At 45.9% G+C, this 24,733-nt stretch overlaps 3 protein-coding genes across 4 annotated transcripts in view; 2 read left to right on the forward strand and 1 right to left on the reverse strand.

Annotated features, from left to right (window-relative positions):
- The window catches only part of vta1 (vesicle (multivesicular body) trafficking 1), a 28,508-nt gene extending 12,141 nt beyond the window's left edge, over positions 1-16,367 (forward strand). The window contains exons 6-9 of one of the 2 annotated variants that reach the window (XM_044049232.1): positions 264-503; positions 937-996; positions 1,459-1,631; positions 16,348-16,367. In XM_044049232.1, coding sequence (XP_043905167.1) covers positions 264-503; positions 937-996; positions 1,459-1,604 — 446 coding nt within the window. In that variant the 3' untranslated portion in view covers positions 1,605-1,631; positions 16,348-16,367. Of the gene's footprint in view, positions 1-263; positions 504-936; positions 997-1,458; positions 2,313-16,347 lie in introns of those variants that run through there. The other variant, XM_044049231.1, reaches the window with a different exon arrangement.
- Positions 2,383-22,015, forward strand: LOC122784524 (adhesion G-protein coupled receptor G6-like). The gene is made up of 13 exons (XM_044049826.1): positions 2,383-2,489; positions 2,881-3,034; positions 5,333-5,421; positions 14,054-14,401; positions 14,789-14,928; positions 15,162-15,441; positions 15,525-15,698; positions 15,821-15,868; positions 16,685-16,750; positions 19,099-19,194; positions 21,426-21,503; positions 21,642-21,819; positions 21,922-22,015. Exons 1-13 carry the CDS (start codon positions 2,462-2,464, stop codon positions 22,013-22,015), a joined length of 1,773 nt encoding a protein of 590 aa, XP_043905761.1. The 5' UTR covers positions 2,383-2,461.
- A 224-nt stretch (positions 22,016-22,239) lies between these two features.
- Positions 22,240-24,394, reverse strand: LOC122784525. The gene has a single exon (XM_044049827.1). The coding sequence runs from the start codon at positions 24,392-24,394 to the stop codon at positions 22,334-22,336; it is 2,061 nt and encodes a 686-aa protein (XP_043905762.1). The 3' UTR covers positions 22,240-22,333.
- Positions 24,395-24,733: the final 339 nt, after the last annotated feature.

Here is a 24,733-nt window from a genome sequence, read left to right on the forward strand (position 1 = left end):
AACAATTTAAAGCTACAGCATGTAACAATTTTAAGCTACAGTATGTAACAATTTAAAGCCACAGTATGTAACAATTTAAAGCTACAGTACATTTAGAAACAAAAAAATGTTGTTGCTAAACATAAATGATGCTTTATGAAACGCATTTCTTTGATTTTTCTGTCTTTTTGATCAAAAAGTCCAGGGTCCATCAAAAATCCCCTCCAGGTTATATCATGGTAAGAAAACCCTGACTCCTCCTCTTTGTTCTCACTCTGCTATAGATGAGTTTGGAGCTGCGGGTTACTCAGGTTCTGGCTTCACCCACAGTGGATCCTTCAAAGGGGCTGGTCCTCCTCACCAGGACCAGGACCAGAGCTTGGATCCAGGTGCCACCCCTGGGATTGGGTTTACTGCGAGTCCAGGATCGAGGCCGTCGTGTTCCTCCAACGTCAACAACATCCACATCCCACCAGGAGCTCACGCTCCAGCCAACACTCCGGCTGAGCTGCCGCCACCTGCAGGTATGGAGGAGAAGTGCACAGGACCAGTCACATGACAGCATAAATGTAAACATGAAACATCTGGGTTTGATCTGTGTCAGAATAATTGGACTGTGTTAGTTGGATTACCAGAATAATTGGACTGTGTTAATCAGATTAACAGAATAATCTGACTGTGTTAGTCAGATTAACACAATAGTATGACTGTGTTAGTTGGATTAACAGAATAATATGACTGTGTTATTTGGATTAACAGAATAATATGACTGTTAGTCGGATTAACAGAATAATCTGACCGTGTTAGTCAGATTAACAGAATAATATCACTGTGTTAGTTGGATTAACAGAATAATATGACTGTGTTAATCAGATTAACAGAGTAATCTGACTGTTAGTCAGATTAATCAGATTAAAGTGTGATGTTAAATACTTCTGTGACGTGTTGTTTTTCCAGCAGAGGGAGTTAAACCTGTGCCTTTACCTCGATCAGTGACCTCTGACCCCTCACTGCAGGGTGAGGACACACACACACACACACACACACACTCTCTCTCTCTTTTCCAGCTGTATGTTTTTAGTTTCAGCAGCGTCGACTGTTAACACAGCTGGATGTGCGTGCGTGACTCTCGTCTTTTGCTGTAATAAAACCTAAAAGCTAAACGACTTTTCTCTCTTTTCCATCACACAGTTATAACTGGACTCAGTTTAGTCTCAGTCTCATTGTTTTCAATGACGTCGTAGCTCCTCCTCCTCCTCTGTGTGGGCGGAGTCATCACAGCATGGCTGCGACACAATTATGTGACGCGTAAAGCAGTTGTTTTGGGTCAAAGTGAATCACTAGAATCACTAGAATCATGAGTTGAGATGAGTTGACAGCATGGTTCAGTCCTTCAGTCACTGTGAAATCCCAGTGAAAGTGTTGTCTTTGACGTCTTCCCTCCCCTGTCTCCGCCCCCTCCCTCTCTCCCCTCTCCAGGTGGTGTCCACCTCACACCTGAAGATTTCACCAAAGCTCAGAAATACTGTAAATATGCCGGCAGTGCACTGCAGTACGAGGACGTCACCACGGCGATTCAGAACCTGCAGAAAGCTCTGAGGCTGCTGACCAGCGGGGAAGAATGAGCGCTCACACACACACACACACACACACGCGCGCGCATGCTCGGTGAAGGAGACACTTCGCTGTGAAACATGTTTTTTTTATTAAAGATTATAAAATGTCCACTTGGTGGCGCTACATGAAGTGTGATGTAATGAAGTGTAAATCATGTGTTCATCACAGCGCTCTTACTTCCTGTCGTCAGCAGGTGGCGCTGTGACTGCGATCATTAAAACAACATCAGTGAAGATTCATCAAAGCAAATAAAGAAACGATTGGTGTGTGTGTGTGTTATGTTCCTGACCTTTGACCTCAGACAGACTCAATAATCCCATACTAATCAATGCTCTTATTGATCTCAGATCATAAACTGTGACATCAGCGACAGTGTTAGCTGTTCTGGTGTTAGAACAAACGTTAGCTTAGCTGCCTCACGTTTATCGTCTGTTTTTAAAAAAAGTGTTTTACGTGTTTTTTTTTCTCCGTTAATTCGCAGCTTGTTGAGCGGAGGAAAAAGAAACGCGACTTTGTTGTTCATTGTGATGCTAGTGCGGTTTGCTAGCACTAGTGTATTTCTACAGTCAGGCTTCAGTCCTGACGCGGTTTACTTCTGGTTCTTGTCTCAATGTTCATAAAGGTGGAGGAAAATCAAACGCTAATATTTGACCTTATTTAACTTTTCTCAGAACTTGTTTTTCTGTGAGTGATTCGAATAAAATGTTGAAAATGAAGTAGATTCTGTTTGTTTCACTAATGTCACACGATCGTTATCAACGCTACAGCGTCACTGTGACGTCATCACATTCACACGTTCACTCTTCATTCATATGTATTCATTACAGTCACATGACTCACCCTGTGCTGCTGAGGAGGAGGAGTCATGTCCACGATTCATGGAGGACATTCAGGTCAGTAGCCACGCCCACCCTGTGGTTTATAAAAGTGTCACTTTTACACTTTTACACACTATTTGTTTTTTTAACTTGAAAAGTTTCTGCCTCCAGATTTTATTTTGACAGGCTGACAGGAAGTGAGACAAAACCTTCTGTGTTTCCATCTGTGGGTCACACAGTACCACAGCTGTCCAGGTCAGGAAAACCAACGCACCAATCAGGAGAGCCCCTCCCTCCCTCTCTTTCTTTCTAAACTTTTTTCAGACTTGTCTCCTCCTCCTCCTCTTGTTCTTGTTCTCCTGAGTTCCTCTGAGTTTGTGTGGACGTCTTGTTGTAGACACTGTGGACGTCTTGTTGTAGACACTGTGGACGTCTTGTTGTAGACACTGTGGACGTCTTGTTGTAGACACACTGTGGACGTCGTGTGGACACTGTGACATCTTGTTGTGGACACTGTGGACAGAAGGTTTTTGGGACAATGATGACAAGGACGAGGATGATAAAAGTGTGGGGTCTTCATCATCATCATCATCATCACCAGCTGCTCTGCTGAGAAACATGTAAGTGTGAAGCTTTCATTCCTTCATTCATTCATTCATCTTCTAAATAAACTTTATTATTTATTAATTATTGCTGAGTCACTGAAAGTTTATTTTTTAAGTGTCGTGTGTGTGTGCATGCGTGCGTGAGTGTCGTCATGACTCGGCAGTTTGTCGAACAAAAAGTTCTTAAATCAGACAATTAAAGAGGAACAAACTTATAAAAATCAAAGCTCTAAATAGCTCACATATATAGATATCATATAGATATCATATCAATAAAACACTCACACACACACGTCTTCAGAATATTTCATTTAGACTGAACGCAGTGACACAAAGTGACCACACGAGGCAGCAGAGAAGCAGCAGCTGTGAGCCACAGGCCACGCCCACAGGAGTGGCTCTGACGACAGAGTTCGCAAAAAGAACGCGTCAAAGACGAGGAAAAATCATCGTGAATTTGATGACATGATTAATTCAGAGCCTTCCTGTCTAAAAATCTAAATCTCATACTTTATTAATCCCCTTAAGGAAATGATTTCTCTGTATTTGACCCATCGTAGGATTAGGAGCAGTGGGCTGCCACACTGAGTAGCACCTGGGGTACCTTGCTTAGGGGTCCCCAGCCCTGTTGAGGGGACTTGAACCGGCGACCCTCCAATTACAAGCCAAGTTCCCTTTCCACTTGGCCACGGGCTGACCTATAAAAAGAAATTACAAAAAGTCTCATTCATTCACAATGTGCACAAGAAATATGGACAACTTAACTTAAAGATCTGCGATAAAGACACATCACAGTGAAAGCTGCTCTCTCTGTCTGTCTGTCTGTCTGTCTGTCTGTCTCTCTGTCTCTCTGTACTGGTGTAAAACCACAAAATGGCCGTCTGTGGGCGTGGTCTCTGCTCACACATGAATCAGTGTCTTTATGTGACGGCGTCCGTGGCCTCGCTCACTGACCCTGCGCCGCTCCTCATTCATGCTGGAGTCAGGGGGGGTGAGGGGGTGAGAGGGTGAGGGTGAGGGGGGAGGAAACAGACGCACAAGTGGACAAAGAGAGAAGTTTTCTTTAATGTCAGCAGCTGCATGAAAACATGAATGTGAGGAAACTTCAATATTTATGATGTTTGAAAAAAACACACATACACACTCATGTTGAGACTAATGCTGACTCATGTTGAAACTCATGCTGACTCATGTTGAGACTCATGCTGACTCATGTTGACTCGTGCTGACTCATGTTGAGACTCATGCTGACTCATGTTGAAACTCGTGCTGACTCATGTTGACTCATGCTGACTCATATTGACTCATATTGACTCATGTTGGCTCATGTTGACTTATGTTGACTCATGATTACTCATGATGACTCATGTTCAGACTCATACTGACTCATGTTGACTTATGTTGACTCATGATTACTCATGATGACTCATGTTCAGACTCATGCTGACTCATGTTCAGACTCATACTGACTCATGTTCAGACTCATGTTGACTCATGTGACTCATGATGACTCATGCTGACTGATGTTGACTTATGTTGACTCATGATTACATGATTACTCATGATGACTCATGCTGACTCATGTTGAGACTCATGCTGACTCATGAAACTTCGTGCTGACTCATGTTGACTCATGCAGACTCATGTTGAGACTGTTGAGACTCATGTTGACTGCTCATGACATGTTGACTCATGCTGACTTATGTTGTTATGTTGACTCATGATTACTCATGATTACTCATGGACTCATGCTGACTCATGTTGACTGACTGTTGACTCACTTGACTCATGTTGACTTATGTTGACTCATGATTACTCATGATTACTCATGATGACTCATGATGACTCATGCTGACTCATGTTGACTCATGTTGAGACTCATGCTGACTCATGTTGCTGACTCATGTTGACTCATGATTGAGACTCATGTTGACTCATGTTGACTCATGTTGACTCAGACTCATGTGACTCATGACTCATGCTGACTCATGTTGAAACTCTTGTTGACTCATGTTGAGACTCATGTTGACTCATGTTGAGACTCATATTGACTCATGCTGACTCATGTTGAAACTCTTGTTGACTCATGTTGAGACTCATGTTGACTCATGTTGAGACTCATATTGACTCATGCTGACTCATGACTTGACTCATGATGACTCATGATTACTCATGCTGACTCATGTTGAGACTCATGCTGACTCATGTTGACTCATGCTGACTCATGTTGAGACTCATGCTGACTCATGTTGACTCATGCTGACTCATGTTGAGACTCATGCTGACTCATGTTGTCACCTTGTCTTTCATCAGGGAGTTCAGTACAGGGCAAGGAGGAAGAAGGCAGAGCCTCCGTGATTTTGTCCCTGTCGTCCTCCTGTTGTGGATGAATGTCACACACGGTAAAATTATCTTCACTCATTTGCACGAACTCATTCACCTTCACTCATTCACTCATTCACTCATTTACCTTTACTCGTTCACTCATTCTCTTGTTTTCTCTTCATTTTTAGCCTCATTCTGTGGACGAGAGAGACAGAGAGACAGATGTTAGGGACATGTTGGAGACATGTTGGAGACATGTTAGAGACATGTTAGTGACATGTTAGAGACATGTTAGTGACATAGTAGAGACTTGTTAGTGAGATGTTAGAGACATGTTAGATACATGTTAGTGTTATGTTATAGACATGTTAGGCATATGTTAGAGACATGTTAGGGACATATTAGTGACATGTAAGGGACATATTAGTGACATGATAGAGACATGTTAGGGACATGTTAGGGACATGTTAGAGACATGATAGGGACATGTTAGAGGCATGTTAGAGACATGTTAGAGACATGTTAGGGACATGTTAGAGACATGTTAGAGACATGTTAGTAACACGTTAGGGACATGTTAGTGACATGTTAGGGACATGTTAGAGGCATGTTAGGGACATGTTAGAGGCATGTCAGGGACATGTTAGAGGCATGTTAGGGATATGGAAGGGACATGTTAGTGACATGTTAGGGAGATGTTGGAGACATGTTAGTGACATAGTAGAGACTTGTTAGTGAGATGTTAGAGACATGTTAGATACATGTTAGTGTTATGTTATAGACATGTTAGGCATATGTTAGAGACATGTTAGGGACATATTAGTGACATGTAAGGGACATATTAGTGACATGATAGAGACATGTTAGGGACATGTTAGGGACATGTTAGAGACATGTTAGGGACATGTTAGTGACATGATAGGGACATGTTAGAGACATGTTAGAGACATGTTAGAGACATGTTAGAGACATGTTAGTAACACGTTAGGGACATGTTAGTGACATGTTAGGGACATGTTAGAGGCATGTTAGGGACATGTTAGAGGCATGTCAGGGACATGTTAGAGGCATGTTAGGGATATGGAAGGGACATGTTAGTGACATGTTAGGGAGATGTTGGAGACATGTTAGGCAGTGATGGGCTGTCAGGGCCAGCAGGGCCTTCTCTGCGGCCCTGACAATATCAAAAAAATATTTTACTATTATTATTATATTATTATTATTATTATTATTATTATTATTATTATTTTAATAATAAAATGAATGTGTTTCTGAATGTGTCTGAATTCAATTACTTTTTAAGTAATTGAATTCATGTTATGATTATATTTCCAGAAAGAATATGGTTATTTTTAGTGAAGCTGAGCTGGATTTTCCTGGATGTCATTAAACGCATCATAGCTCCGTGGACCTGCTCTCGTACTATTGCTGGCCTTTCGTTGAAGCTGCCATTTCCTATTTGGTTATAACTTTGACTGACGTGTGTCGTCAGCCAATCCAAATGTGATATCATAGTGACAGAACGCCCCAGGCCCAGCGATGTGTCATCCCGCTGTTGTCATCAACACGTTTGAACCTTTTGGCGGGTTTTGAAGTAAACTATGATCACTGCATTAACACCACTGATCCATCATGTGTCTGATCTCCTTTGTGTGCACTTTTCACGGCGATCGTTTGGAGAAAAGTTTTTTCAAGAGGAAGACCTACGCCGAAGAGGTACATCATTTACGGTAGTTCGAGTGTTAATGATAAATTGATAAAATTTTTTAGAAGTGGTGAGGACAAAACTGTTGATCATAAATAGTGCTGGGGACGTGTTCCCCGCGTATCTGACGCCTATGCTTATGTGGAAGCTTGTTTTTGTGTCATATAGTGGTTTGTGAAATTGCGGTTGCTGAGTGACATAAAGGAAGATGTGGTGGTAATGATGCAGTAGCCTATAGATGCACAGTGGTGTGTGTGCGCTATGGTTGTTGCAGATCAACTGTCTCGTGAATATAGTGCATAATAGTGTGTTTTGTATGTGGTTGTGTTTTTTTTACTGAAGGCCCTGACTGAAACCCCACGGTACACTACTGATGTTAGGGACATGTTAGTGACATGTTAGAGACAGTTAGGGACATGTTAGACACATGTTAGTGACATGTTAGAGACATGTTAGCTGTTAGCACTGACCTCTCCCTCCATCATTCCTCACCCTCTCATCTCCTCCCTCGTCTGGATGCCACTTTATTATCTACTCATGAAAGACATGAGGATGAGAGATGAAGGAGTGAGAACACCTGGACGAGTGAGTCAGCACTCGTTCACCTGGAGAGAGAGAGCGATGTTTTAACAGGAGAGAGAGAGAGACAAAGACAGACAGACAGAGAGAGACAGAAAGAGAGATGTTTTAACATGAGCGAGAGACAGACAGTGAGAGAGAGAAAGAAAGAGAGAGAGAGAGAGTGAGAGATGTTTTAACATGAGAGAGGGAGACAGACAGAGAGAGCGACAGAGAGATGTTTTAACATGAGAGAGGGAGACAGACAGACAGACTGACAGAGAGACAGAGAGATGTTTATGCCGTTACTGAGACAATAACAATAATAATAATGTTACACAGACGTGCTGTACAATCATTGCGACAACATTTAAAATATTTAAAGTGAAAATATTCACTTTAAATCATTTAGGGATTTTTTCAACAGTGATTTAAAACATTAGCATCTGCAGCTACATTAGCACTCTGTCCTTACGTCATGAGAAAAGTGAAAGGTGAGCTCTTATTTTATATTGTATATTATTGTATATTATGTGAAGATGAAAAAATCAAACTCATTAACATTCCAGAATAAATGTTTCTATAAAAAAACATCAAAGTGGATTTGTTTGTAAAAATAACAAAAATAAGAGGTCCTTGTTCTGAGCTGGAGAAGAATGTGAAGAGGAGAATATGAGGAGAAGAGGTGAAAACCTCAGATCTGCTGAAGAATCAGTGAAATCTGACATGAATGACCTTTGACCTGGAAAAGACTGAGAAACAGGCGGAGCCTCCTGCCGAGCACAAACGTCTTCACAAAACACCTGAACACGTCACAGTGTCTTCAGTGTGTCCCTGAACGCGTCACAGTGTCTTCAGTGTGTCCCTGAACACGTCACACAGTGACACCTGTCACCTGACATCAGATTACGAATGTTTCCTGGAGGATTAAACAGATTAATCTGGAGTGTGACTGTAGGACTTTAATCCTGTGGATCATCTGTTACCATGACAACATCAGACATTGTTTGTAACAATTTCCCTTTTCACTTTAAGCTCAGTGTTAACAATAAACGCACAAGGAAATAGGGAATGAATCGCACAGTATAAATAAAGCTCCACTTTACTTCACTACATTACGCGTACTCTGCGCCATGTATTAATCAACCAAAATTATCAAAATGAAACACAAAACCCATACATTTCCCCAACCCTTTCTCAGTCCACACACAAATCGAGGCCGAACAGTGAGAGGTGTCTATGGCAACGTACGTAGCTGCCGAGGAAGGTATGAGTATCGCTCTGGACAGGGCATCAGGCACAATATTGTGTAGCCCTTTTCTGTACTGCACCTTAAACTGGAACTGTTGGAGCCACAGGATCCAGTGGGTAAGTCTCGAGGAGGTTTTCGGACAATTGAAAGCCCATGTTAACGCAGCATGGCTGTATAAATGGTGAACTCGCCACCCTCGAATTAATGTGTCCATTTCTCAACAGCCCACACCACAGCAAGACACTCCTTTTCTGATGTTGAGTAGTTGCACTCAGCGCCGCGCAACCCCCTGGAGGCATAGGAGTTCACCCCCTCCCCATCATCCGTCTTCTGTACCAGCACTGCGCCCAACCCCACATCACTAGCATCCATGTGGACCTCAAAAGGAAGTGAGTGGTCTGGCTGCCTCAGGATCGGGGCATTTACCAGTGCCTTCTTCAGCTGGTCAAAACTTTCCTGGCATTCCTCTGACCAGTTCCATTTCACATCCTTCCTCTTCAGGTAATTCAGTGGGGCTGCCAGGTCTGCAAAATGGTCCACAAACTTGTGGTACCAGCCCACTAGACCTAAGAAGCGCTGCAGGGTTTAAAGGTTGGTGGGAGTAGGATAGGAGGTGACTGCTGAGGTCTTCTCAGGGTCTATTTGCACACCCTACCCTGATACCACATGACCCAGGAACTTCAGCCCCAGCTGGAAAAAGAAGCACTTCTTCAAGTTTAGGGTCAAGCTGGCCTCATGGAGTTTGCGCATTACAGTGTCCAAGTCTTTAAGATGTTGGTGGGGCGTGGCTGAATACACAATGACATTGTCTATGTAAACACAGCAGATCTTCCCCCTAAGCTCAACCAATACCTTCTGCATTAATCTCTGAAATGTCGCCCCGACAGGCACCTCATTGGTAGTCAAGATCCTGTGCTCTTCAACTGTGGTCTTCCCCAGTCTTCCTGAGCACACACTTGGCCAAGCTTGCAGCAATTCTCTGACCTCTGGTGGATAATCAGAGAACGAGGGTGCTTCGACCGTTCTTGAAGGAGGTAGGGCTGCAGGCATCACTGATGGTACGGCCACATACAGTGTAGTGGTCTGCTTCAACACATGCTCAAGGAGCAGGGAGACGAAGGGATGGAAGGTATACTCCCTGGGTCCTTTCATCCCATATGTTTGTTCACCCAGATTCATGATAGTTGAGATCTTGGGCAGGAAATCCAAACCCAGGATGATGATCGTCAGCCAATATGTATGTTTCAAGTGACCAAAGCATCTCATGCCAGCTGTATAGGATCTTAGCTTTCCCTATGGCACCATATGTCTTTCCATCGGCAAGGGCAACGCTTTGGTCGTCACATGCCTTCAAATTTTCGTCCTTCTGAGCCACCTCCAGCCACAGGCTTTGTCTCATCAGTGAGTAGGTACGTCCGGTATCAAATACAGCATAACACAGCTTCCCTCTCACGCCAACTGGAACATGCAGGAGAGACGGTGGATCCTTGTTTTCCTGACTAACCACTGATACTGATTTACCACGTCAGCAGGCTTCTTGGCATTTTCCAGGGTCTTCTTTTGACCCTTCTCTTTTTCTTTGGCCTTTTGCTGATCCACCTTTCCCCAGTATTCCTTGAATGAGGTGTAGTCCTTCTCCACCAGGGTACCAATCTGGACAAGTTATTCCACGTCAGATACAGTGCCTCTTAGACAGCCAGCGATCTTAGATTTGCAGTTATTGAGGATTTTCCTCACCAACTCCTTCTCTGTAATTTCTGGCTTCCACCGGACACAAAGAGCTTGGTAATCATAGGCAAAATCCCTCAAACACTGTTCCGGCAACTGAACCATGACCCTGAGCTTTTCTTCTACCTCTAAAATGTAGTCAGGAGGTAGGAATGCAGCCTGAAAAGCTTCTTTAAACTCGGGCCAATTGTGTACTTTATTCTTCTCAACACTCCACCAGGTGTGGGGTGGCCCTTTAAGAACACCAGACAGGGCACCAATAAGTTCAGAGTCTGACAATGGCCAGACCTTGTGAAAGGTTTCACAGCGGTTAATATAATTAAGAATGTCAGACACCTCTCCCGATCCATTGAAAGTGGGGAAACCCATTTGGATAGGGGGCTTAAACAAGACAACATTAGGTCTGGCCATAACCTGGCTGTAGGTAGCCCCCAAAGGTGTGGAGAGGCTTGTACTAGTGGTCAATGGGTGCATTAGTAGCTGAGTTTCTGTCACAGTGAATGGTGTGGGTCACCGGCACTGAGAGAGGAGATTGGCCTTGGTCATTGGATGTGGTAGGCGGAGCAGGAAACTGGACAGCGTTGGCAGGTAGGTGCTGCTTCAGGAGAAGGCATGGAGGAGATAAGATATGTTGAGGATTTTCCAGTAGATTTTGGTTGAATGGAAGAAAGAGGTGCATGACTGTGCGAGCTACCCCTAGAGAAATCTTGGACGGTATGGCTACCATGAGAAACATGAGAAACTGAGGAATGACTATGGGAAAGCTGGTGTGCATGGGGAGCTGCTGAATAGCCATGAGAAGCATAAGAAGTTGTAGAATGGCCTTGAGGAGGATGGAGTGTATGGTAAGGCCTGGAGACAGAAGCAAGACTGGCGCGCTTCAGGCCTTGTAGTTCTGCCTTCCATTGTTCATCTCTCCGTTGCAAGCATGCAACTAATTTCTCCTCAAACTGCTTCAGATTTGAAATTGTGCTTTGTTCTATGGCATCTAGGCTTTTATCAATGTATTTGGTTCTTCAGCATTCTCTCCGTGATTCGGGGTTGAGGCCTGGGTACCCCCATCTGAACCATCTATCTCCTCTTGGGACTGTTCTAAATCCACAAGGAGCGATGCTCCATGTTCAGCCATTAAATCTAAATCCTATACTTTATTAATCCCCTTAGTAGCACCCAGGGAGCAATGGGGGTTGGGTACCTTGCTCAGGGGTACCGCAGCCCTTTTGACCTGGTGGGGACTTTAACCAGCAACCGTCCATTTACAAGCCAAGTTCCCACATGATCACAACAACAGCCTGTGTGTGCTACTGCTATTTCTGAGGCTACGAAGCCGCACAGAAAGCGCAAGTTAGACATTAGCACCAGGTTAGCTCATCCTTGAGCCGAGCTGCTAAAACAACATTATTTCATAAACCAGCGCCACCTGTCGACTTTCAACAGCCTCTGTTTGTTAATTATACCCCAAAAACCAGCCATGCCAAGCTAAGTACGTCTGCGGGGCCGGTCCTCGGGCTCCGTGTTTACCTGCGGGACGAGTCACTCACCCTGTGTGGGTTGGGCTAATCCAAAATAGTGAAAACAAGGGGGTGTTCTCTGAAGACACGCTGTTGCCCGTGAAACACGGGTGCTCTGAAAACACCCCCATGAGCACTTGGTACTTTCCTCCTGATGAATTAACCATAGACTGTATGAAACTAACATGGAAAAAAATCTAATATTCTTATGTTGAAGGTTAAAATTGATGTCACCCATTGGTTAATAATAAATGGTTCAGATTTTCTCATACCTACTGTTGCTGACTATTGTTCTCTGTTTAAGTAATATCACCTATTCTAACATTCCACACTACAAAATAAGTCAATAAAGTATGTATGATCCGTGCTGATATCATATCGGATCAATATCGGTATCGGCCAATACTCGAGGCTGCAATATCGGTATTGTATCGGAAGTGAAAAAGTTGTATCGGGACATCCCTAATTACTACTCTGTTTGATGTTTTCCCAATACAAATACGCTTTTTAAAGGTAAAGGATCACTAATGCTGCCTAAACAAAAGGCATATTCAATGTATATATTTCTTTAAATGATAAAGCAGAGTACTGCAATGGCACATAATGATACTCAGTGAAACAGTTCAGTGATAATGCAATGTAAATTCAATGACATAAGAATGATGTCTAAATACACGGTCATTCAATGCAATAGTTCAAATAAATGCATCAAAAATACAATGACACGAGAATGTCTAAATGTATTCAATTCAAAATAAACGCAGACCGTTTCTAATAATGTTGACAACCATGTTAGAAATACAAAATCAACACAGCAATTCATCACCCACCACCTTACATACAGTACACAGGAAAGTTAACATAGACCAAAGGCAATATTAGTACATATCTTTTCATACATACATCATATGTCATTTTTAATAACCTTTAGGAACTATTAAGTTTGTCTTTCATTTAAGGATAGTTCATTAATGTGACGGTGTCACATGTTTCCAGTTCAAAGGTCAACGTGAAGAAAAAAATGATCAATGTGATGTTGAGAGAAAAAGACAAACTATTGTGATTGTGTGAGTAGTTAGTTTGTAGTTGATGGTATGCCCTCTGCTGGTGAAATCATTCATTCATTCATTCACTCACTGCTATGTTAGCGTTTCTCTGCGTGTGTGTGGTTTTTTTCTACTTTGACGTGTTGAAACGTGTCCACTGATTTTCTGTCCAATAATCCGTGAGTCTCATTGACGAGCTAACTGCTCCACTTTTCTTGTTTTGTCCTACTTCCTGCCTTGAGTCTCCTTGTCTCCTATGACCTTTGGTCTTGTCTCCTGATTTTTTAAAGACCTTGAAACCTTTGTCTTCTCGCCTCCCTGACGCTTTGATCTGAAGGAATCAACAGCGATGCTTGTAAAGCGCCCTCACTACTGCCCTCTTTTGTCTAATGGTAGTAGGCGTTTGTCTCCTTCCTCATCGCCTATCCTTATTTTCTTGTCTCCTTGACTACTAGCATCTCACTGCCTGCGTGATCTTTCCGTCTTTTGGAAGTTTGCAAACGTGTCGTCCGTCTTTCTTCTTGAAACTTTTTCCTTCCTGCCATGAGTGCAAGGTTCCTAACCAATGTGTCCTTGTCCACTAGCGTGATAACTCCTTCCTTTAACATGAGCATGTTCTTCCTTCTTCTTCTTCGTCGTCTCTAATCCCTCCTCCTCTGTCCTTCACCAGGTGGACGTCTTATGTGGGTCATGTGCTACTGTTGTTTTCTAAACTGTCTTTGTCCTGATTCCTTCCTCAAGGGCAACCTTTTTGTCTCACTTGGCTGTTGTCTCCTGAGTCCTTCTTGAAGACCTGATCTTCATCGTGTTTGCTTGTTGTATCTATTGCCCCTTTCCTTGTGTCCTTGTCGATTAGCGTGTGACCTTCTATGTGACCTTTCCTGACTGTCGTCCTGCCGTCACCTGCAGCTCTGGACTGCGGCTCCGCAGACTGTGACCTGGTCCTGAAGGAGGCTCTGGGCCAGATCTCGTCGCCCTGTTACCCCGACAAATATCCCAACTCTCAGTCGTGTCGCTGGGTTCTTCAGGCTCCGGCCGGCTTCGTCGTCCAGCTGTCCTTCCTGGACTTTGACCTGGAGGAGGCACCAGGCTGCATCTACGACCACATGTCGGTGAACACGGGCGACGCAGACGTGAAGTTCTGCGGCCCGACGGCCGATGGGCTGACGCTGAACTCCACGGGGAACGTGATGGAGATCACGTTCTCCTCGGACTTCAGCGTGCAGAAGAGAGGCTTCAGTGTGAGCTTCAGACACGGTATGACCTCATCATCATCATCAGCTGATGTTAGATTCATCACAAAGTGTCAGATGTTTCCTTCAGAACATCTTTGTTCTTCTTCTTCAGTCCATTTGTATCCCAGCATGCATTTCACTATACCTCACACAGAATGAGGTAAATACCAGAATCCAGTCCCGGGCCCAGTCCTGTTTCTGGTCTTGGTTCCGATCCCGGTTCTGGTCCAGGTTCCAACCCAAGTTCCGATCCGTTCTGGTACCAGTCCAGGGTATGGTCCTGGTCCTGGTCCTGGTTCTGGTTCTGGTTCTGGTCCTGGTCCTGGTCCTGAAAAGTTGAAGAATTGTGTGGTGATTTTTTTTTGTCCTCTTTTCTTTCATGGTCCTCGGTTCTTGTCTCCATCTCCAGTTGCTGTAGCGTTAAGGAACCAGAAGGTCCAGATAACTAGTGGTAATGGCCAGGTCACCATGGTCGCCAACTCTGTTACCATGCCGACGCTCAGTCACTTCACCCTGTGCTTTGAGGTGCAACGCAACTCCCAGAAACAGGTAGGACTCGTAAATCTGAAATGCAGACCTCGTAACGTCACTGTTGCTATGGTTCTGCCTGACGGTGCTTCTCATTTTATTTGGAAATATTGTCTTGATAAACAGAAACTTTTATTTTGAAAACTGCAGGGATTGTTTAGAAACGTTAATTTTGAAAGTTTTTGATTGTCTGGAGTTAGTAATAATATATGGTCATGTGGGCGGAGCCTAAGAGTTTTACTGTCTGTTTACAGAGGGAGTGGCTCTTCACGTACTTCGACCACAGCAGAAACATCGTTCTCAGTCTGGGCTCCGCCCACTCCACTATGTCCATGATCGTGGACGGAGTGTCCTGCTCCGTCACGTCCATCTTGTCCTCCGCTGACTTCACCTCCTCCATGAAGACGCTCTGTTTGACGTGGACGTCGTCTGACGGTGTGGTAACGCTTTACTTTGAGGGACAGTACCAGACCACGTCCTGTCCCGCATCCAGAGGACACTCGATCCCAGCTGGTGGACAGTTCCGGTTAGGAGGTCAGCCACACACAGACGTCACCTGTAACTCCTCAGTCACTCTGGTGTCATGTGTTGACTGTTGTTGTTGTGTGCGTGTTCAGGTCAACATGCCTTGGACGGCTTCCTGTATAACCTGCGGTTGTGGGACTACGCCATGACGGAGCAGCAGCTGCGGGCGCTCACCTGCGACACGACAGGAAACGCCCTGGACTGGGACAACAGCCAGTGGACGGTCCCGCCCACTCTGGCCCAGACGGACGCCACGCTCAGCTGCAGTGAGTACATCAGTCCACCCCTGAAAACAACCAGGACCAGGACCAGGTCTTTGCTGAACATATTAACTCATTAACTGTATGAAATGATGGCTTTGACAAACTGACTCTGCTTCTCTTCACAGTCTGTTTCCCTCATTGCATTCATTTAACTGCTGCTGCGCCATCTGGTGGTGAGTGCTGCTAACATGCTGTGTGTGTGTGTGTGTGTGTGCTCTGGCTTAGCTACAGCGCATGTTTGTTTGTTTGTTTGTCGTCAAATTTAAAATCTTCAGTCAAAGGATTAACCTGAGATTTTAATTTAAACTAAACACATTTTGTCAAATGTTGTCTTAACCATGGTGACTGTGTCAAGGCGAGACGCCAGTCATTGTCCAGCTCTGTCCACTAGCGACCGATTCTGTGGCCTGAGTCACATGATCTGTTTGAATTTAAAAAAACAGCAGTGAAAACAGTGTCTGTCTGATGTGGACATGGACACGTGGACACGTGGACAGATGGACACGTGGGACAGTTTTAAATCAAACAGAGTCTGAGTTACTTTTCCACATAAAAAGGTCACATGACGTTAAACACTCAAATAAAACCTCAGACATTTTCCACTCGTCGTCATGAACGTTTGAAATGTGTGATCCACGTTAAAGGGGCAGTTCACACACACACACACACACAGAAATGAGAGAGAAGGTGAATGTGAGAGAGTGAGTGAGTGAGTGAGCAAGCGAGTGAGCGAGTGAGTGAGCGAGAGAGTGAGTGAGAGCAGGTGAAGAAGAACAAAGGACAAAAGGTGGAGGTAAAACATGAGGAGGAGGCGTCACAATCCTCACCTGCTCTGAACCATGTGACGTCCACTGAATTCCTCTGTGTGTGTGTGTGTGTGAGCCCTCCCCAACCCAGTGCATGCTGGGAAACACTTGGCAGGAGTCACACATTGTTGTTTGAGTGTCAGGTCATCAGATTAACCTGAGTTGACTCCTCCCACTCTTCAGGTGTGTCTCCGCCCGGCAGCACTCCGCTCACCACCAGCTGTGACTCACCTGGACTGGGCTGCCCAGGTAAGGAAAACAAACCCTCCTGTGTCCTGACCCTGACGTCGTCACAGTAAACACTGGTGAACAGCTGTCCTCCTCTAGTTACCATGGAAACTGAGACAAAAATGTGTCGAAAGAAAAGTTTGTGAAGTTCTTTCATTCACAAACTTGGGCTGAAGAGAAAAGATGGACTGACCACAACTAGTGACCTTTGCTCCTGAGCTCATGTGAGCAGGAACAGTAGCTGGACGTGACCCCACCCACTTTCTTGCAGTAGTCTCACAGGGACATTTTCAAAAAATCTCATTCCCACAAAAATAAAGTTTCATCAGGATCCAGCTCCAAAGTTCAGTCATGTATTTACTCGTCTACACATGGTTTTACCCTATCCATGAAGACATGAGGAGGATTATAACCAGTTCCTGATCTGTGTCTCTAGTCCTGGTCTGTGGTCCCTGGCCCTGGTCTCTAAGCTATGGTCCTGGTCTCTCATCTGCTCGCTGGTCTGTGCTATCTGGTCCTGGTGTCTGGTGTCTGGTGTCTGGTTCTGGCCTCTGGCCTCTGGCCCCTGGGCTCTGGTCCTGGTCTCTGGGTTCTGGGCTCTGGGCTCTGGGCTCTGGTCCTGGTCTGGTCCTGGTCTATGGTCCTGGTGTCTGGGCTCTGGTCCTAGTCTCTGGTTCTGGGCTCTGGTCCTGATAATGGGCTCTGGTCCTGGTTTCTGGGCTCTGGGCTCTGGGCTCTGTGCTCTGGTCCTGGTCCTGGTGTCTGGGCTCTGGTCCTAGTCTCTGGTTCTGGCCTCTGGTCCTGTCTCTGACCGCTGGTCATGGGCTCTGGCCTCTTGTCCTGGTCTCTGGTCCTGTCTCTGGTCCTGGTTCTGGTCCTGGGATCTGGTTCTGGTCTCTGGTCCTGGGCTCTGGTTCTGGGCTCGGGTCCTGGTTCTGGTTCTGGTTCTGGTTCTGGTCTCTGGTTCTGGGGTCCTGGGCTCTGGTTCTGGGCTCTGGTCCTGGACTCTGGCTCTGGGTTCTGGTAATGGGCTATGGTTCTGGGCTCTTGTCCTGGTCTCTGGTCTCTGGTCCCTGGTCTGGTCCTGGTCCTGGTCCTGGTCCTGGTCCTGGTCCTGGGTTCTGGTTCTGGTCTCTGGTCCTGGGCTCTGATTCTGGGCTGGGTCCTGGGCTCCTGGGCTCTGGTTCTGGGCTCTGGTCCTGGGCTCTGGTTCTGGGCTCTGGTAAGGGGCTATGGTTCTGGGCTCTGGTCCTGGTCTCTGATTCTGGTCTTGTTTTCCTGATGTCAACCTGTATAACATTTGAAAATAATTCAGTGTAAAACATGAACGTATAAGCTGCTGCTTCTTCATCACATCATCATCATCATGTGACTCATGACTCTTTTCCATCACACAGTTCTAACTCGAAACTTTAGTTTCAGTCACGTTGTTTTCAGTGACTTCATAGCTCCTCCTCTGTGTGGGCGGAGTCATCACTGCACAGCTGCGACACAAACATGTGACTTGTACAGCAGTTGTTTTGGGTGAAAGTGAATCATTAGTTCATATGAGTCGTTCAGTCACTGAAGTGAAATCCCAGTGAACGTGGTTTTCAGCACACTCAGACCCAGACTCAGACCCAGACCCAGACTTAGATGAACACATGTTTTCAGCATGTTTAAGTCTTTTTAACTCTGATCTACAGTTGGTCATTGTTGGCTTTGACGTCGCACTCATGACTTTTCAGTGACGACACTCTGACCAATCAGAGGCCGGCGGTCTGATGACGTCACATTTTAGTATCCCTCAGTTGAACCGTCAGAGCAGGAAGTAAAACAAACAGCAGGTACCAGGTTCTATCACTGATGGAGGAGAGGACTGTTTGGTGGAAAAGCATCTGTGCCACTAACACCATCACCAACGCTGAGAAACCCTCACTTTCTTTGTGTTCTTTTTCTTGGGATTTCAGTTTCAGTGCTGATTGTTTTTTTGTTTTTTTTATCTTTTTCTTCTTGATGTTTGGAAAATCAAGACTATTTGCAAATGTGGATGCACTGATTGTGCTGTTAGCACCCCCTGCTGCTGAGAACCAGCCTGAGACACAGAGCTGATGTTTTTCCTTAAAAGGTTAAAAACATCCAAACACTTTCCTAAATCAGTCAGTAATTAATGGAGCCGTTGATTAATAAATGTTTATATTCTCATTTTCTTATATATTTAATATACATGTTTTATATATTTTCAACATGCATTTTTATTATTTATCTACTTTTAAAAAAGTTAGATATAAAAAGTATATTTATAATGTATAGTAAGTGAAAGTACCAGCAACATCATGTTGTTTTCCGTCTGTGCTTCCTCTCCTTCTTCTCTGTTTGTCCATCTCCAGTCCTCACCTCCACCACTATCATGCTACTAACCTCAACTATTAGCAGCAATGCTACCAGCACCAGCAGCCTCTCTCCCAACAGCTCCTCCTCTCCTGGTAAGGCTTCTTCTCTTTCCTGACTAAAACTGTCAAACAGAGACAACAGGTGTGTCCTAAAGGAGCAATGTTTTTTAGGTTAATGTCCCCACAACACAGGTTTGTTTTAAGGTTAATGTCCCCACAACACAGGTGTTTTTTTATGTTAATGTCCCCAAAACATACCTGTGTTTTAAGGTAAATGTCCCCACAAACCAGGTGCATTTTCACATTAATGTCCCCACAACACAGGTGCGTTTTCACTAAAAGGTCCACATAACACAGGTTTATTTTCAGGTTAATTTCCCCACAACACAGGTGTGCTTTTAAGGTTCATGTCCCCACAACATAGGTGTGTTTTAAGGTTAATGTCTCCACAACACAGGTGTTTTTCCATGCTAATGTCCCCATAACACAGGTGTGTTTTCAAGTCAATGTCTCCACAACACAGGTGTGTTTTCGCTAAAAGGTCCACACAACACAGGTTTATTTTCATGTCAGTGTCCCCAAAACATACCTGTGTTTAAAGGTTAATGTCCCCACAACACAGGTGTGTTTTAAGGTTAATGTCCCCACAACACAGGTGTGTTTTAAGGTTCATGTCCCCACAACACAGGTGTTTTTCCATGCTAATGGCCCCACAACACAGGTGTTTTTTCACGTTAATATCTCCACAGCACAGGTGTGTTTTCACTAAAAGGTCCACATAACACAGGTTTATTTTCAGATTCATTTCCCCACAACACAGGTGTGTTTTAAGGTTCATGTCCCTACAAGACAGGTGTTTTTCCATGCTAATGTCCCCACAACACAGGTGTTTTTTCACGTTAATGTCCCCACAACACAGGTGTGTTTTCAAGTCAATGTCCCCACGAACCAGGTGCATTTTCACATTAATGTCCCCACAACAGAGGTGTGTTATCGCTAAAAGATCCACCCAACACAGATTTACTTTCAGGTTAATTTCCCCACAACGCAGGTGTGTTTTAAGGTTAATGTCCCCACAACACAGGTGTGTTTTAAGGTTCATGTCCCCACAACACAGGTGTTTTTCGTTACTACAGGTGTGTCACAACACAGTGTGTGTTAAGGTCTGTCAGGTGTTGTTTTTCAATGTCCCCACAACACAGGTGCAAGGTGTCACAACACAGGTGTGTTTTCAGGTTAATTTCCCACCACACAGGTGCGTTGCTTCATGTCCCCACAACACAGTTGTTTTCTTTAATGTCCCCACAACACAGGGTTCATGTCCCCACCACAACAATGTCCCCACAACACAGGTGCGTTTTCCCACAACACAGGTGTGTTTTAAGGTTCATGTCCCCACAACACAGGTGCGCGTTTTAAGGTTAATGTCCCCACAACACAGGTGCGTTTTAAGGTTCATGTCCCCACAACACAGGTGCGTTTTAAGGTTAATGTCCCACAACGCTGTGTTTTAAGGTTATGTCCCCACAACACAGGTGTGTTTTAAGGTTCATGTCCCCACAACACAGGTGTTTTTTCACGTTAATGTCCCCACAACACAGGTGTGTTTTAAGGTTCATGTCCCCACAACACAGGTTTTTTCCGTTAATGTCTCGTTTTTGGTTAATGTCCCCACAACACAGGTGTGTTTTCAGGTTCATTTCCCACACAGGTGTTTTAAGGTTCATGTCCCCACAACACAGGTGTGTTTTAAGGTTCATGTCCCCACAACACAGGCTTTTATTCATGTCCCCACAACAGCATGTCCCACAACACAGGTGCGTTTTAGGTTCATTTCCCCACAACACAGGTGCGCTTTAGGTTCATGTCCCCACAGGTGTTTTTAAGTTAATGTCCTACAACACAGGTGTGTTTTAAGGTTCATGTCCCCACAACACAGGTGCTTTTCACAGTCCCACAACACAGGTGTGTTTTAAGGTTCATGTCCCCACAACACAGTTGTTTTTTCACGTTAATGTCCCCACAACACAGGTGCGTTTTAAGGTTAATGTCCCCACAACACAGGTGTGTTTTCAGGTTCATTTCCCCACAACACAGGTGCGTTTTAAGGTTCATGTCTCCACAACACAGGTGTTTTTTCGCGTTAGTGTTCCCACAGCACAGGTGTGTTTGTTCAAAGTTGCCATTTCAAACAAAAAATGGATCAATAACAACAATAAAAAAGAACATTCAGGGGTTGGACATGACCGCCACCTACTGGTGTATATTTTAGCTACAGCATGTGTCCGTCACACTGACACTCACACTGTTGTTACTTCCTTTAGTCCAACAGACTTCCAGCAGCTCAGCAACTCTTTCATCTGCTTCCACTAACAACGCAGATACTAACCACATGACGTCGGGTAAGATCAGCAGTGACGACTTTTTATTTATTGTTCATGTTCACTGAAGTCATTATTCTCAGTTTACGTGCCAAAGCTTTAACGCTCTGTTTATTTTATTGATCATGTGTAACCTGCTTGTTTGATTTGCTGTGTCAGTGGAGACAGTGAAGCAGAAGAAGACCAAAGTCTCAACGGCTCCCCCTACTGCTGCAGTTCCTCATCAGCTGCAGCAAACCACTGCTTCCTGGTTGGAGGCGTGGTCTTCTGGCTCATCTGCTCACATCAGGAGATGGAGGCGTGTCTTTGGACCTGCGTCTCCTGCAGCTGCTTCCAGGTCTGCGTTCATTCCCGTCTCTGCTGGAGGGGGAGGAGCCTCTCGTCATCCAGCTCCTCCTCCTGCATCTTCTCACCCCGGACCTTTCACTTCCTTCCACAGACGCCGTCATCGCAGCTCTAAAACACAGCTGGGTTACATCTCCACGCCTCTCATCTGGCGTGGACGAAAGAGGCCAATCAGAGAATTGGCATGACCCAACCAGGGAAGCTCCAATGGCACCACGTCTGTCAGTGACAGACAGGTCGAGCTGTGCTGGGGCACCGCCCCCTTCATACTATCACAGCCGCCCCGCCCCTCAAAATCATTCAAGACCGGTTTCTTTCCGTGCCTAATGCAAGAAGGGGCGTGTGGTGAAACACCTCACTCTGTTATCAAAGAACCGGGGTTACGTTGAGTAACCCTTCATTCTTTTTCTAACTTCGTTCGGTGTTTCACTATGGGAGATATAGACCACTCCCGGATTGCATATGACTCCCGAAGCCTAACTACCACAAAAGGTTGAGTGACAACATCACTCCAACCCCGGAGCACCGGCACCGAGCACCACTTGGGCCAAAGAAGGACCAGAGACATCTAGCCTGTAAAACTTGACAAAGGTGTGAGGCGTAGCCCAGCTCGCCGCAGCACAAATATCCTGAACAGACACCCCTCTAAACAGAGCCCAGGAAGCAGCTATACTCCTGGTGGAATGAGCATGCAAACCCTGGGGCGGCAGCAAACCTTTGCAACTGTACGCCACAGAAATGGCCTCCACAATCCAGTGAGACAGCCTCTGGCGGGACAATGGCTTGCCCTTATGGGTAGTGGACCAGGAAACAAACAGCTGGTCAGTACGCCTGAAATCTGCCGGCCTACTCACGTAGGACTGCAGAGCCCTCACCGGACACAAAGTGTTAAGCCTCTGCTCCTCCGTCGAGGAGAATGGAGGCGGGTGAAAAGCCAGCAACTCTACTGTGGGACACCTGTAAGCTGACTCCACCACCTTAGGCACAAAAGCCGGATTGGGCCGCAAGCAAACCTTGGAGAGTCCCGGACCGAACTGTAGACAGGAAGGGCGGATAGACAACGCCTGAAGGTCGCTTACGCGCTTCGCCGTAGACAAAGCCAAAAGCAGAACCGTTTTCAGAGACACAAACTTCATCCCCACAGCCTCCAAAGGCTCAAAGGGATGCTGAGAAAGGGCATCCAGCACCACCAGAAGGTCCCACAGTGGAACCAGGTGCCTAGAAACTGGGAGCTTTCGACGTGCACCTTTCATAAAGCGACAAACCAGGGGGTGCTGTCCCACCGGTTTATCACCAAAACCCACGTGACATGCTGAGATGGCAGCGAGGTACACTTTTACTGTGGAAAAAGCTCTTCCTTTATCCACCAGCTCCTGTAGAAAACACAACAGGTCCACAACTGAACACTGAAAAGGGACTGTGAGTCTAGACTCACACCATTCCTCGAAAACCCGCCATTTACAGCCGTACAAAGCACGGGTGGAGGAAGCCCTTGCACTCTGAATGGTGTCTATAACCTGCGGAGGCAGTCCTGCTGCGTCCAAATTAAACCTCTCACGGGCCAGGCCCAGAGCGCCACGCGGTCTGGGGGGGGGTGGTAAATCTCCCCGCGTGCCTGGGACAGGAGGTCTCTGCGTATGGGCAGAGGCCAGGGGTCGCCCGCCAACATCTGAACTATTTCCGCCACCCAGTGTTTGGACGGCCATCTTGGCGCCACCAGTATGAGAGACAGATTCTGCTCCCTCACCCTGGCCAGGGTGGGGGAAATCAGACTGAGGGGAGGGAATGCGTAGAGCAGCACGTTTGGCCACGGGTGAGCCAGAGCATCCACACCGAGAGGTGCAGTGATGTCCGACAGGGAGAAAAACAGCGGACAGCGGGCGTTTTCCTGCGAGGCGAAGAGATCTACGGCGGCTCGGCCGTATCTCTTCCAAATCTGGTCCACAACCTGCGGGTGCAGAGACCATTCCCCGTACAGAGGATTCCCACGAGACATCAAGTCCGCCCCTCTGTTCAGAACTCCCGGCACATGTGTCGCCCGGAGTGAGAGGAGCCTGGTGCTGCTCCATAGTATCATCTCCCGAGCCAACTTGTGTAACCGTAGTGAGCGAGTGCCTCCCTGACGGTTGACATAGGCTACCACAGTGGAGTTGTCTGTTTTCACCAGAACATGACGGCCTCGGAGAAATTGCAGGAAGTGTTTCAGCGCTAGAAACACTGCCCAGAGCTCCAAAACATTTATGTGAATCTGGGCCATTTCTGGACCCCAGGAGCCATTCACCGCTCTGCCTGACATCGTTGCTCCCCACCCTGACAGGGAAGCGTCCGTTGTCATGGTAACCCTGGACGTCACCGTCCCCAGCGGGACCCCCGTGGTGAACGCCCCTGCGTTCCTCCACTGACGGAGAGACTTCACACAGGTCCGAGTCACTTTCACTCTGCGGTTGAGGTGACGGCGCGGGCACAGGCGCAAAGCTGCAACCCACCGCTGAAAATCTCTCATCATCAACAGACCTAAATGCACTACAGCTATCACTGATGCCATCAGGCCGAGCAGACGTAGGCATAGTCGAAACGACACGACTCTCCCCATCTGAAAGAGGGAGAGACACTGTGTGAGAGATTTTATTCTCCCGTCTGATAGCGTGACGCGATATGACAGGGAGTTTATTTTCAGACCCAGATACTCCGCACACTGTACGGGCTCTATCTGACTTTTCGTCCAGTTTATACTGAACCCAAGATCCCTGAGATGATTTATCACCACAGCAGAATCCATGACCGCCTGCTCGTGCGAGCCAGCGCATATCAGATAATCGTCTATGTACGAAAAAATTCTGATGCCTTTGCTCCGTAATGGAGACAGAGCCCCCTCCACACACTTGCTGAATACCCTCGGAGCTAAC

Source organism: Solea senegalensis, linkage group LG17 (assembly GCF_019176455.1).
Source record: "Solea senegalensis isolate Sse05_10M linkage group LG17, IFAPA_SoseM_1, whole genome shotgun sequence".
Lineage (NCBI taxonomy): Eukaryota > Metazoa > Chordata > Actinopteri > Pleuronectiformes > Soleidae > Solea > Solea senegalensis.